The sequence below is a fragment of the Watersipora subatra genome, chromosome 3 (genome assembly GCF_963576615.1).
Source record: "Watersipora subatra chromosome 3, tzWatSuba1.1, whole genome shotgun sequence".
Taxonomy (NCBI): domain Eukaryota; kingdom Metazoa; phylum Bryozoa; class Gymnolaemata; order Cheilostomatida; family Watersiporidae; genus Watersipora; species Watersipora subatra.
In genome coordinates, this window is record NC_088710.1 from 41731484 (window position 1) to 41745621 (window position 14138).

At 37.5% G+C, this 14138-nt stretch overlaps 1 protein-coding gene across 1 annotated transcript in view; it reads left to right on the forward strand.

Moving 5' to 3' along the window:
• The window catches only part of LOC137390014 (UNC93-like protein MFSD11), a 40404-nt gene that overhangs the window by 9577 nt on the left and 16689 nt on the right, over positions 1–14138 (forward strand). Inside the window, exons 4-5 of the mRNA XM_068076236.1 lie at positions 3596–3689; positions 3855–4028. Of these exons, the coding sequence (XP_067932337.1) occupies positions 3596–3689; positions 3855–4028 (268 nt within the window). The remainder of the gene's footprint in view (positions 1–3595; positions 3690–3854; positions 4029–14138) is intronic.

The following is a 14138-nucleotide window of genomic DNA, read 5'->3' on the forward strand; positions in this document are numbered from 1 at the left end:
GTTGATCTCAATGGAGAGTGCAGTGATGGTGATTGGTGACATCATTACACATTGAATCTAGATTCTACCAACTTTATTAATAAAGCAAACCAGTTAAACATGTTGGACCATGCCAACGATGAATCATGAGCGTAAGCTGGAAGTGACTAATAGTGATGACACATCCATCCACGCACCATTGATATTACACTCAGTCAAAGTCACTATGCCAGTCATTACCACCATTAAAGGTTTATTCACAGTAAAATTCACATTACAGTTATTTGTAAAGATAACTGATAAAGATAAAAATATTAAAAGATTCACCATGTCTTACTCTGTTGTGTGGTAGGCCTAGGTGCGAAATATGTGGAAATGGGATTACAATCTCTTAAAAGCTCAAAAACGAACAGTTAATCGCAGCCATCACGAAAACGCTGTAGATTAGAGTTCCTTTCCAAAACGGAGTAAATGGGACGTAACTGAACAAGATGGCTTCTGTTTACACATTCATGCAGTCTCTTTCGTCGAAATATTTTCACAAATTTACTTCACGCATTCAATAAAACCGTGTCTATTGTCATTATGCGCCTATTGCGCGAGAAAAAATCTGGTCGCGGTAAAAACGCTCAGGCCAAACAAACTTGCCCAAAATGATGTCACGCGTGATTTATCTGTCAATATACCTCGTATTCACATCGGCTATTTGCGATAAAAGTCTAGTCCTACGCGGCTGTATTGGCATATATTTTACTTTGTATTTGCTCATGTTGGTTAGAATTAAATTTTAAATGCATCTACAGATACATTATTATGAATGTTTCAAAGGCCTCAAATAACAAAAATTGAAAATTTGTCTTACTCACTTTCTCCAAATGCTGTGTAAAAATTTGAGTACCGACTACCAATTCTACCGGTCTACGGTAATTCTGTTAAGCAAACTATGTAGAATAAGGTCTTTGTATCAGCGCAGTACCGCCGCTACCCACACTAATGATATACAGCCTCCCAAAAGCCCCGCCCACATTATGTCCGTCGCCTATCCTTGGGGCGGGGCTGTATATCATTGCCTACACCGTCTACTAGTTTCTTACTACCGTAAGTAAAATAAGCATTTGCGTCTTTGAAAAGAATATACATAGGGATAGAGTTTAAGGATGAGAAGTCTGCTGCAAACTGGATTTGAACTCACATTTTCCAGTTCTGCGGACATCCATATACCGTATCCAATTCACTGCAATATTCTGCAAATCATGTTTTGCATTATTTTCAACAATATAATTTTATTATATAATTTTTACAAGCAAAAAGATTTTCATCTCGGCTTTTATTAAAAATATTCATCAAGTCGTGGCCACTCACATAGTTTTAGCTGAAACAATAAGACAAATTCATCTACTGCAACAAACTCAAACAAAACATCATGGTTTATGCAGCACACATTCAAGTCTCTCTTTACCCTTTATGGCAGTTTTCACACTGACAAAGCTGCTCCGGCTGGTGGGACGACATAAACATCTTGTAATCAGTAAAACGAATGCAATAAATATATGTCATTCATAGATGTCATTCTAAAGCGTATCTACTGAAAGCTTTCAGATTGGGAGTTTGATAGATTGCGAGTGTAATTCTAAAAAGGAATAAACGTTTAACAAAGGCACCAGTATGCCAAGCCAATGATTCGAAGCTTTGGTTCTGGAAGTTAAAGATTTGCATTGATCAATCGATTTTCTTCACATTCTACAATTGAAAAGTGAACATCTAAAGTCAAATCATAAATCTAATTTACTAGATAAAACTGCCACAGAAAATTTGAAGCAAATGTAGCTAGGTGAACCGATAAAAAACATAAAACGATGATTAGTGATAGCAAAAAGTTATAATTTTATTAATTAGTACATGTATTAATGAGTACTAAAATATTACCTTGAGTATATTCATCAATCTAAGCCATTGTATTGCTAGATGCTAAAGATTAAAAAGAAGCCGTCAAGAACTCACTGTACATACATGTACGTATCTCGAAGGCACAGGAACTCACATTTTAGCCTCAAACAGGGAAATATAATCTGAATATAAACTCAACAGGAAACTCTATAGGAGACTCAAAGTAAAAGGTAAATTTACCTCCATTCTCCGATCTTCCTCCGTAGAACTTTAACTACCGGATGCCAAGAAAACTCGGAGTCACCTTCGCAGCAATTTTTACAATTCTGTTGTTCGCCAATAAAACGTGTCGATCGAGTAATTCATTAAAGTAACGATGTTAATTAGTTTAGTAAATATCCATGTCCAGGCAATTTAATAATATGTAGAGTAAAATCCCTAAATTTGAGATCACAGACAACGCGTTTTACGAGTGATAACTTTTATTACGGCCTATATAAAAGTTTCGCGCTGATGATTGGCTAAGGAAGCGACCTCATATTTATTGCTCGTGGTTTCTTTTCAGATGTATTGCTTGTGACGTCACGAAAGAAGCATTCGCTGGAACGTGAGCTTTTTATAAGAGGGTCTCATTCAAACGCATATATCTCTGGACAGGGTTGGCCTACAAAGACAAAATTAGCATCAAATTGTAGCTGATGTTTTAGCCTTTTATGGGTCTTAATTTCATTAAATCAAATTTTTTGACGCAACAACATCTTTAAGAGCTTGTAATCACATTTCCACATATTTTGCACCTACACAGCAGAGTAAGACATGGTGAATCTTTTGACACCAAATAACTGTAATGTAAATTTTATTGCAAGTCAACATTCAACTATTTAGCACCCAGCAAAGGTCGTGCAACAATTGGCCATTCTCTCCACTGGAGCTGGTTCACACACTTATGGATAAAACTCCTGAATCAAGTTTGGAACTTTCTTCCTGACTCCATAAGAGTAGCAGTAGGATGGTTCTTGATGAAGTGGAAAGGCTCACTAATCTAGTATTGGTTTTGCCTGCCACTACTGCAACGACTGAGAATTCCTTTTCTGCATTGAAGCAAATCAAAACTTCGATGAGGAGTACTATGGGGCACGCTCGTCTAAATAATCTTTTTATATTACGCATATAAAAAGATGTTGAAATAGATACAGAATCAGTTGTGAAAGATTTCTGCCATGGACGCTTGACAGAACAAGAGCTATTGCAATAAAGAAGTAATAGCTCTTGTTCTGTCAATGTCCCTTACAGAAATCTGTAGCGTCATAAGTTTTATATCGTTCGTTAAATAAAGAAAAGGTTTTGTTTACCATGAACCATAAACATGTAGATTCCGAACAACCATATATTCATGTAGATTTCGATGCTTACAATTGATTGCATTTATGCATACTTGAGGGTTGTTGATGCTTAAAATGTCCAGAGCTTGAGCGCTGCCACGAACCCCGTTGGGTGGCTTACACCGCCCCCAAGCCTCCAGGTGTTTATAACTAGCCGCCTAACATTTGCAGCCCCAACTTGCATCCAGGGAATACAGGCCTGATTGTCGTAGCTCTAGCAGGGAAGTTAGCATATTCTCAGCCTGTGCTAGCAGGTCAACGGGTACACTTCTGTCATCGCCCACTTGACAATAGAAAGGTCATTATGATACTGACTGTTCAACCTTGACCGGCTATCAATATTGTAGTATGGACTGCTCAAGGCAACTTCCTTACCCTCAACTCTACTAGAGAAACCATGGGTCATAACTCTGGTCTCTTCTGGGCTCTATTCCAGTGCAAGTATTTCTTACCCCAACTCTAATAATATGAAGGAGTCTGCTGATCTGGTAAACATAGATAAATATCAGATATATTGAGTATTTTTGTGCCTCCATTATTTCTAGGCTCATGTCTTACTTCCGGTCATAATCTTTGTTTTTTTCGCAAACGCATTTTCTGTTACAGCCTGCTCTTTAGAAACCTATTCGTCTTTCTTGAGCTCAGAGGCTTGACTACTATTTCTAAATCAACAAGAACTGTTGTTTATGGCGGGCTAGCTGGGACGGCGGTCCTTGGAACCCTCCTTCTCCTCGTTCTCCAGAAACCACCCAATTCAGATGACCAGGCTACTGTCAATGAGTAAGGCAGCTCATATGATATTTATCTTTTCAGTTGATATTCCTGAACTTTATCACTGACAACAAGTACCGCTTATCTGTGTAATGGCTCTCTGCCAATATCAGTGGTACTATGAACTTCACGAGGCCATAACTCTGACCTATTAAATCCTGTTTCTCCTCGGAGTATTATAAAGCTGGTTGTTCCTGACTTGTAAAATAGCTTAATATACGTTTGCATTAAAAATCATTTGAATATCTCATATAAAACACTGGCTGCATTACCCGCCTACAGAAACAGATTCATGTGCAGCATAAGGTTTATTGAGAGTTGTCTTTCATACTGTAAAACAACTCCAAATATGCAGTCTACTGAAATTGTTGTCCTGATCAGGGTATGCCATTGACATATACATGTCAATATTGTTGGGAGAACAATGTAAATCTGCAATGGGTTTTACAGCTAGATGCGTGTAAAATCTAGTAAATATTCTAGATTCATGTGTCTAGATTCATGCATCCATTCATACCGGTCTATATTTGCGGTTGACGATTGCGCACTTTTGCCGCTGAGCCCCCGTCTCGGCTGACCAGTCTTTACCTGCCTCGCAGTTGACAATCGCGCTCTTGCACTCGCCTCGCAATCAATCACTTCGCACTCGCAATCAATCGTCCTACACCCGCCTCACAATCAATCACCACGCAATCAATCACCTTGCACTCGCAACCAATCGTCTCGCAACCAATCGCCTCGCGCTCGCAATCAATTGCCTAGCACTCGCCAACTCATTCATCCGGAAAGCCGCGCCTGGAGCCTCTCGCTGCACTCTCCCGAGTGACGCCCCAAGCTTAGCTGTGTTACGCGGCGTTGCCCGGGTAGTAAAAAAAGTCTGCATAGAAAATTGATTTGTATTTAACATATAACATAATTTGCCATTCTAACTTTCAAACTACATATCATGAAAGAAGTGTTTTGTGTAGTTGAAATAAATTAAGAGAGAAAATAAAACAACTGTAAAGGTTTTCAAACTTTTTCAAACAATTTCAACTTTCAAACTTCATATCATGAGGAAAATGTTTTGTGCAGGACAACTGATTTAAAAATAATTAAAACAACTGTAAAGGTTTTCAAACCAATGTAAATTTAAAATTTCATAACTTTCAGCGACCTATTTCTTTTGATAAAGTATAGTGGAACCTCAGTTCTCGAACATAAACAGTTCTAGAAGTTCGAAATCCGAAACAATTTTTCCCATTAAAATAAAATAATGTAAATTTTAATCCGCTTCAAAGCGAGAAAACAACTTCGGTAAAGTATTTTTTCAACATTTTACACCATAAGCTGTACTTGTACCCGGGTAATGAAAAAGTCTTTGCACAGAAAATCTATTTGTATTTTTGACATATATAACAACATTTGCCAATCTAGCATTCAAACTACATAGGTAACATGAGAAAACATATTAGGTAACCAACCTATCATGAGAAAAGTGTTTTGTGTAGTTGAAATAGTTTGAGAAAATAAAAACAACTGTAAAGTTTATCAAACTTTGTCAAACAACTGTAATTTTCAAACTGCATATCATGAAGAAAAAGGTTTTCTGCCAGTCTAATAAATTAAAAAAATAAAACAAATGTAAAATGGATTAAATGTAAATTTTAAATAATTAGCAAGTAATAGTTAAATTAAGTCGGTTTTGCAACAATTACAATAAAAGATGATACGGTAGTGATACAATTAATACAAACTGAGAAAACAAAATAAAAATAATGAATATGTTGAATTAATAGTAGCAATTCTTGCATAAAAGTGTGTGGGTAGAAAAGGGTTACTGTCCCACCAGAAACTATCCATCAATTCTTTGAATACGACGATACTAAAAAATATGACAGAATATCATAGTATTTTGTAGTTGAGATTTTATTAAAACAATGTCTGCCAAAAATGGTTGAATAAAAGAATAATATTAATAACTAGAAATTCCACTGTCATACAGCCCACGACCAAAGAGATGGCCAGAGATACTGGCAAAAAAAGAAAGGGTACTGATGGTTGAGAAATGCAATATTAGCAATCAAATGGCTCTGCAGTGCAATAGGATTACTGCAATGGTAGCTGTAATGTACTGGGTGTGGGTGTTATTATATACAACAATAAGCAGTAATGAATGGAAAAGATCTTTATATTTTCCCCCTGCAATAGGAGAAATGCAATATTGGCCAATATTAGAAGTAAAATGCACTGATATTCTTAGAATAATCAATTTTATTAATATAGTAATAATAGAAAAACAATACACAATTTTGATTACATTTCAAAACGTAATAGGTAGCAATATCACGAAGTTGTGATATTTATATAGATTTTCCTATATATATAGTAAAATATATACTAATTTCTACTATATATATATATAGTATATTTTTCTAGAATATAGTAAACTGGGTGTTATTATATACAACAAATAGTAATAATGAAAGGAAAAAATTATATGTTTATATCTCTCCTCCTGCAAAAAAAGAAATGCAATATTGGCCAATATTAGAAGTAAAATGCATTGATATTATTAGAATAACCAATATTATTTATATAGTAATAATAAAAAACCAATGCACAATTTTGTTTACATTTCAAAACGGCATAGCTAACAATATCACGAAGTTGTGATATTTATATAGATTTTTAGAAAATCTGTACTACGTAGTCATTGTCCTGTAGTCATCCAAACTTATAATTAATTATTGCAATAATCTCATTTGAACCGTTAGAAAAAATATCATCGTCATGCCTTTACTTACACTGCGTTAGATTTTTAGAAAGTCTGTACTACGTAATCATTGTTCTGTAGTCGTCCAAACTTATAGTTAATTATTGTAATAATCTCATAAGAAACGTTAAAAAATATCATCGTAATTTGCTTGCCTTTACTTATACTGCGTTGGACATCAGTTAGAATGGGAAAGTATTTAAATGTGTTGGCAAATGAAAATGAAAAAATTGAAATCAGCAAAAATGAAACGATTTCTGTACTCCTATGTTAATGGCCAAAACCTTCGGCAATTCGACAATGCTATAGACTGGTGAAAAGTGCACGTTACTTTTTCGTGAAATGCGCAAGACATTTTCATACTTCATCGTTCTATTATCTGTCCCTCGGCGTTTTAGTTTCCGGTCTTAACTTTTATTAAACCAAGCTTTTCAAGTGTTTTGTGGCGATTTTCGTTGAAATTAATCTGTCTATTTGTGTATAATCCGATCAGATGGGTGAGTTTTAAGATATTATCATAGGTTTACAAAGACTTGGTAACATATTTAAATAGTTTTAAATATGTTTTGTATCGTTATTATACTTTAACGACTTTAAATTCCGATGCTTAAATTTTTTGATGAAATTTCTTGACGAGGGTTCGTCTCATTGTTGATGAATAATTTTCGTAAGTTGTGTGCGCATGCATTTATCATAAAACTCCCACACTTCCGCTCCGCTCGTGTGGTCGTGGGATAAAGATTGGAAACTAATCAATTAATAATAACAGTGATAGGAAAATGAATAATGTTTAAACTTCACACGATACTCAATTTATGTTTAAAAGAATGCAAGTTGAAATAATAACAACGATGAAACAAACTTTAAAAAACTTATATTATAAACTTCAAAAGTCATAAGAAGTTTATAAATGTAAAAAGAGAATTTAAATTTATGTATTTATATATATTTCTCAAAGTATTTAAATATAAGAGAGTGGAGAAAAACTGACTTGCAATCTTACACGATAAATCTTACAAATTTTACACGATAAATCTTACACGATAGTCTTACAAATGTTTGTTGTAAAATGTGAAATCAATCACGAAAAACTAACTGGTTAGGTTTAACAGGAAAGATGTGTAAGCTAATACATCTAGCTGTACGACCCTGCGTTGCCCGGGTAATAAAAAACTGAGCAGAAAATTGATTTGTATTCAACATACAACAACATTTGCCATTTTACCTAAAACAATTATGAAGGTTTTCAAACTTACTTTGTCAAACAACTTTTAAGCTTCATATCATGACAAAAAAGGTTTCCTGCAGGTCAAATAATCTTTAAAAATAAAACGACTATAAAGGGTTTAGATGTATATCATAAAGCCAGGAATTGTAAGTTAATAATGTTATATTGTATGAACTGTAATGAACTGTATGCATAGGATGTGTGTAAGCAACTGGCAAACATAGCTAGCCCAAACATAGCTAGCCCAAACATAGCTAGCCCAAACATAGCTAGCCCAAACATAGCTAGCCCAAACATAGCTAGCCCAAACATAGCTAGCCCAAACATAGCTAGCCCAAACATAGCTAGCATAAGTAATCTTATAATAATAGGATAAGCTGACTCGGCTACTGTAGGGCTAGTAGAGTCATTAGCATTCAGTGTGAGCACACACTGTGACATCTTCCTCTTTTAGTTGTTGTTACAATTCAAACTGCTCTAAAATATCACAAGTCAGACACTTACAGAAAAATAACATATCTGCATAACAGTTTAAAATAATAGAAGTTATAATGATTGCAGAATAGAAGAATAGAATAGAAGAATAATGATTGCAAAACACAATTGTACAAAGTCTGATTCTTGGTAGAAATTGACTCTTAGTCCAAAACCACACCAAAAACAAAACATGATTTTTTTTAACTAAAAAGACCCAAAAATCTGGTGGATGTAGCTTACAATAATTGTCCTAATCAAGAGAAACCTAAACGAGTGGGTGGTTTGGACACTCTTCCCGACCTAGTGACAATCGAGGAAAAGCTTGAACTCATTTGATTAGGATTGGTTGCACCTGTCGATGCAGGAGTGGCGGTGCCACTCTGGTCAACAGAATTGGGAACAAACGCTAACTGACTTTGCTGAGCAGACTGGACCGGAACCAAAGTTTTATCAGAATTAGTACTTTCAACCAGTTTCTGTTGTTTATCAAGGTTATCATTAATCAAGGTTTTATTATAGGCATGAGAAGATCGGTTAGGTCTCAGAGATTTTATGTTGCGTCTGAAAACTTTGCCATTCGATAATTTAATGTAGTAACTTCGAGGCGTTTTCGCGTGTTCAACAATAACACCTTCTGCCCATTTCTATGGCCTAGTTTACACCAAACTTTCATTCCTACGCAATACTCAGTGGGAAGGGTAGCTGTGTTGTTCTGAAATATAGCTTGTGATTGTCTTTTAACAAAGCGACTGTGTATTTCCCCTAGATGTAGTCCTTGGGGCTTGAGTTGGTGGGGTAGGCAATGCAATTGTCCTCTTAAATTTCGAGCCTGTAGCAAAACTGCTGGAGGTGGGAGTTGGTCACCCAATGGAGTTGACCGTAATGTGGCCAAAACATCACACAATCACTATGTTTCCAAGATGCGCAGTGCTTCGGAGTTGCGCTATCTCCGAATCATGGAAACGGCGTCTTCGCACTGAAATCACTGCGCACTGATCAGTGCGAAGCCAGTGCAAATTCGCAGCAAAGAAACAGCGACTGCGCAGTGGCTGCGCATAGCTCTCATGCCGTGGATACGGATTCTTCGAAGGCCATAAACTAGTACAAAGGTTGTCCTGCTAATCTTGTTTTTTTATTCTTCCGATCTTCTTTCACTTAAATTTAATTATAGTCTGCAATCACGAGGATGATGAGGTGATTACTTTCCTGGACTTTGTTATCGATGCCAACACATTTCGAAAAATAAGTGGCAAGTCCTAAATCAACGTATAAATAATATATTACTTGAAAATACTTATTAAAAATATATTACTTTGTAAAAAGTGTGTTAAGGTTTGTAAAACCTTGTGAATGTGTATTGTAAATAAAAGTATAATGACGACAGAATCATAAAAAGACCGTTTATGACGTTCGGTATCCGTGATCGATTCTATTTCTCCATCAGGCGATTCAATTTATACAATTTCTCTTCTCTGGCTAATTTGCTGAAATTCTGAAAACCACTGCGCAGCATGGCAACGTACAATCCCCTCGACTTCGGAGGGGGGCTGCTTCGCAGTACTGCGCACCATGGAAACATAGTGAATGTCTGACCAGATATCAACGCCTTTCTGAGGCTGTTTTTGATGGTTTGATTCATGTGTTCGGCCAACCCGTTAGAGCGTAAATGATAGGGAGAGGAAGTTATGTGTTTAACGTCATTATCCTCAATGAAGCATTTAAATTCATAAGATGTGAAATATGACGCATTGTCACTGACCAAGGTTTCAGGCCAACCAAAGTCGATGAACTGCCTTTTTAGTAAATCTATGACTTCTAAAGACCGAGAAGTTTTTAATTGATAGCAGGCTGGCCACTTCGAGTATCGATCTACTGTTACCAAATAATCGTTGCCATCGAGGTGGAAAATGTCCATACTAACCGATTGCATAGGGTATTCTGGGATATCATATGGTTCAAGGCTATACTGACTGTTCGATCTCATGTATTCTTGACAAACAGAACACGATTCTATCAAATCTCTAATCTGACCTAAATAGCCTGGCCAATAAACTGCACCTTTGGCTCGCTCAGTACATTTATTAACTCCCATGTGACCAGCATGTATTTGGTCCAAAACCGTTTTTCTCATTGCTATAGGAATAACAATTTGGGCCCGGCACAGTAACAGGTCATTATGCATTGTGAGATCAGATTTTACATTCCAGTAAGGTTTTAGTGGCTCAAGGCAAGCATGTTTAGTCATTGGCCAACCATGCTTTATGTATGATGCTAGCATCTGCATTGTGGAATCTAGTTTCGTTGCCTGACTCAACTTTTCCTTTAAACAGAGGCTGTGTGATAATGCCTGTGGTTATTGAATCAATCTAATCATGATCTAGTGCTTCAAGTTTATTAGCCTCAGCACCGTAGCTAGGAAGAAATGCACGTGACAACGTATCAGCTAAAATTAGGTTTCTACCTGGTTTATGAATTAAAGTGTAATCGTATCCTTGATTACGTAGTCTCATACGCATCAATCTAGGGCTAAGCTCATTTAAACCCTTTTTCATAATTCCAATTAGTGGAAGGTGGTCTGTTTCTACCATGGCATGCTGCACGTATATGTACTGATGACTGGACTGATGAAACCGCCTCAGACCATATTGAATCGCGAGGTACTCCTTCTCAATTTGCGCATATTTTCTCTGTGTTTCTGTAAAGCCTGGTTTCCATATGACAACGCAATGATCGCGCGTGGCCCAGTGATCGTGCGCAATGCATTTCTTGGGCCGCGAGGCAGTGTTTCCATATCGCGCGTAAGCTCCATGCTTGCATTGGACAGGGTGGATATTTTCCTTACTTTTTCGTAGGAGAGACATATTTCTTCGGAAAAACTGACCTCCGTTGCGAAATTACGCTGTCATATAAAAATCAGGCTTACTCTTTCGTACGGGAGACCGATTTCTTCGGAACAAAGCCTTTCGCTGGAATTGTGGGATAGGTTGAAAAGGTCTAGCGGTGTATTGTGGGATACATAATCGCACGCACCCATCGCAAGGATCCATTCTGTTGGATACTTGCGATCAGCGTACGCACGTCGCGCGACCGTCGTACGTTGACGTTTCCATATCACAACTGGCCTACGCACGACGTCGTGCGCCTTGTTGCGCGCCTTGCGCTGTCATATGGAAACCAGGCTTAAGGGAGCAACTGGCATATTCTATTGGTTGGCCTGCATGCATTATTACTGCTCAAATGCCAAACTGACTGGCATCAACTGATAGGGTAACTGGCAATTCTGGATCAAACATTTTTAGCGTTGGGCTAGATGATACGAGGAATTTTAGTTTCTCAAACGCCTGCTCAGCTGCTTCGTTCCAGGACCATTCTACACCTTTTTTAGTTAGCTCGCGCAGTGGGGTGGTAACTTCCAACAGATTCGGACAGAACTTAGCTAGATATGTGGCCATTCCTAAAAGCCTACTGACGTCATCTTTACACTCTGGTTTTGGCATTTTTGTAATTGCCTCCACCTTACGGACATCGGCCTTGATAGTACCATCGCCTATAACGTGACCTAGATATTTCAACTCAGACTGCCTAAAATTGCATTTCGACTCTTTCAATTTCAGATTACAATCCCTGCATCTCTGCAATACCAACTCTTAAGATTTTATCGTGCTTGGTTTCAGTCGCTGCATGAATCAACAAATCATCTATGTAGCATTCCACTTCTTCAATGTCTTCAAATAATTCCGACACGGTTCGACAAAATATCTCAGGACTAGAGGATATTCCATAAGGCAATCTAAGAAATCGATATCTACCGAATGGAGTGGCAAAAGTCGTCAACAAACTGCTAGCCTCATCTAATTCAATCTGCAAAAATCCTGAGGTTGCATCTAACGTAGTGAATACTCGAGACTTCGAAAGTTTAGCAAATATTTCACTAGCTGTTGGTAATGTGAAATGTTCGCGTTTTAGATTTTTATTTAACTGTGTAGGGTCTAGACAAATCCTGAGTGACCCGTCAGGTTTCAGTATGTTTACTATAGGGTGCACCCAGTCAGTTGCTTGTCTTACTTTAGCTATTGTGCCCTCACTTTCCATATATTGTAACGTGAACTTTAGTTTATCCCTTAGTCTAAATGGGACCCTCCTAGCACTTTGTATAACAGGCTGAGCATTCTCTTTTAGTTGCAAAGCATGCTTACATGGCAACCTGCCAAGACCATTGAACACATCAGTGAATTTTTTAGCTACCCTATCTGTGATGGAATCAGCCCTATCAACCAACCCAAGCTCAATGCAACTGGGCAGCCCCAATAAAGTTGCCATGTTTGTATCAGTTTTTACGACTATAAACTCCACTGTATGATACTTATTGCTAACATCCACCAGTAACATAACCTTGCCTAATACATCAAGTGCATGTAAACTAAAAGACACTAATGATCTAGCATGCTTGACAATTGTCACCTGACTATTTACGCTGGCTAGTACAGTCTGTGAAATTACATTACATGACGCTCCCGTTTCCACTTTTAATCGTAATGGCTTACCATTGCACTTAGCATTGATTGTCCATTCTTTTCCGTCATTGATGGCAAATGCAATGTCTCGTTGTCAGGTTCCGATACCTCATTGGCAGTGTTGTTACTGTTATCTCGTGAAGATAAGCATGCAGTAGAAAAGTGATTTTTACGGGAACATTTCCTGCACACCTTTCCGTAAGCTGGGCACCTCCCTCGTTGATGTTCCATAGCACAGTATTTACAGTTCTTTATCGATTGTAACGGTTCAGTTCTATATTTTCTATTCGATTGTAGGTTTGGGCTCTTGCTCTGTGACAAAGATACTTTCTGTTGTGGGGGTACGACACTTCGTATGGCATTAACACCATCTGTCGGGTGGTTCATTTCTCTGAGGTATTGCGTGGTAGCCTCTTTACGTTGGCATACTGAGATAACCTCCTGTAATGTAGGATTGCCTGGCAAGTTGAATATATCCTCATGAACCAACTTAGACGATATACCTGCTACAATTCTGTCCACTAGCGCTTTGTCTTTTTCATCAGCATGGAATTCACAATTTGTGATGAGGTCTCGAAGCGCTGTCACAAAGCTTTCAAATGGCTCGCCTTGCTTCTGAACTCTGCTGTGAAATTTGAATCGCTCAAAGACTGTCTTTACCTGAGGGTTGAAGTGTTCAGTGAATGCTTTCTTTACTTCTGCAATGTCTTTTCGGTCTGCTATGTTCAGTGTTTGAAATATTTCTTGGCCTTGTGCGCCAAGCAGTGTCAATAAAGTCGCAACTTGTATTTCTCCATCCTTTTTAGTCTTTTCTGTTGCTATCATGTAAAAATCATATTGCTCAAGCCATGCTTTCCAACTTTTACTAGTCTCGCTGGGATTGTCTGTAGAATTTACAAAACTTGCCGGCGGCTTGAGCCCTCCTTCTGCCATTTTTTCTTTTCGTTCTCCTCAAAAATCCTACTCCTGACACCATATCATAAAGCCAGGAGTTGTAAGTTAATAATGTTATATTGTATGAACTGTAATGAACTGTATGCATAGGATGTGTGTAAGCAACTGGCAAACATAGCTAGCCCAAACATAGCTAGCATAAGTAATCTTATAATAATAAGGATAAGCTGAATCAGCTACTGTAGGGCTAG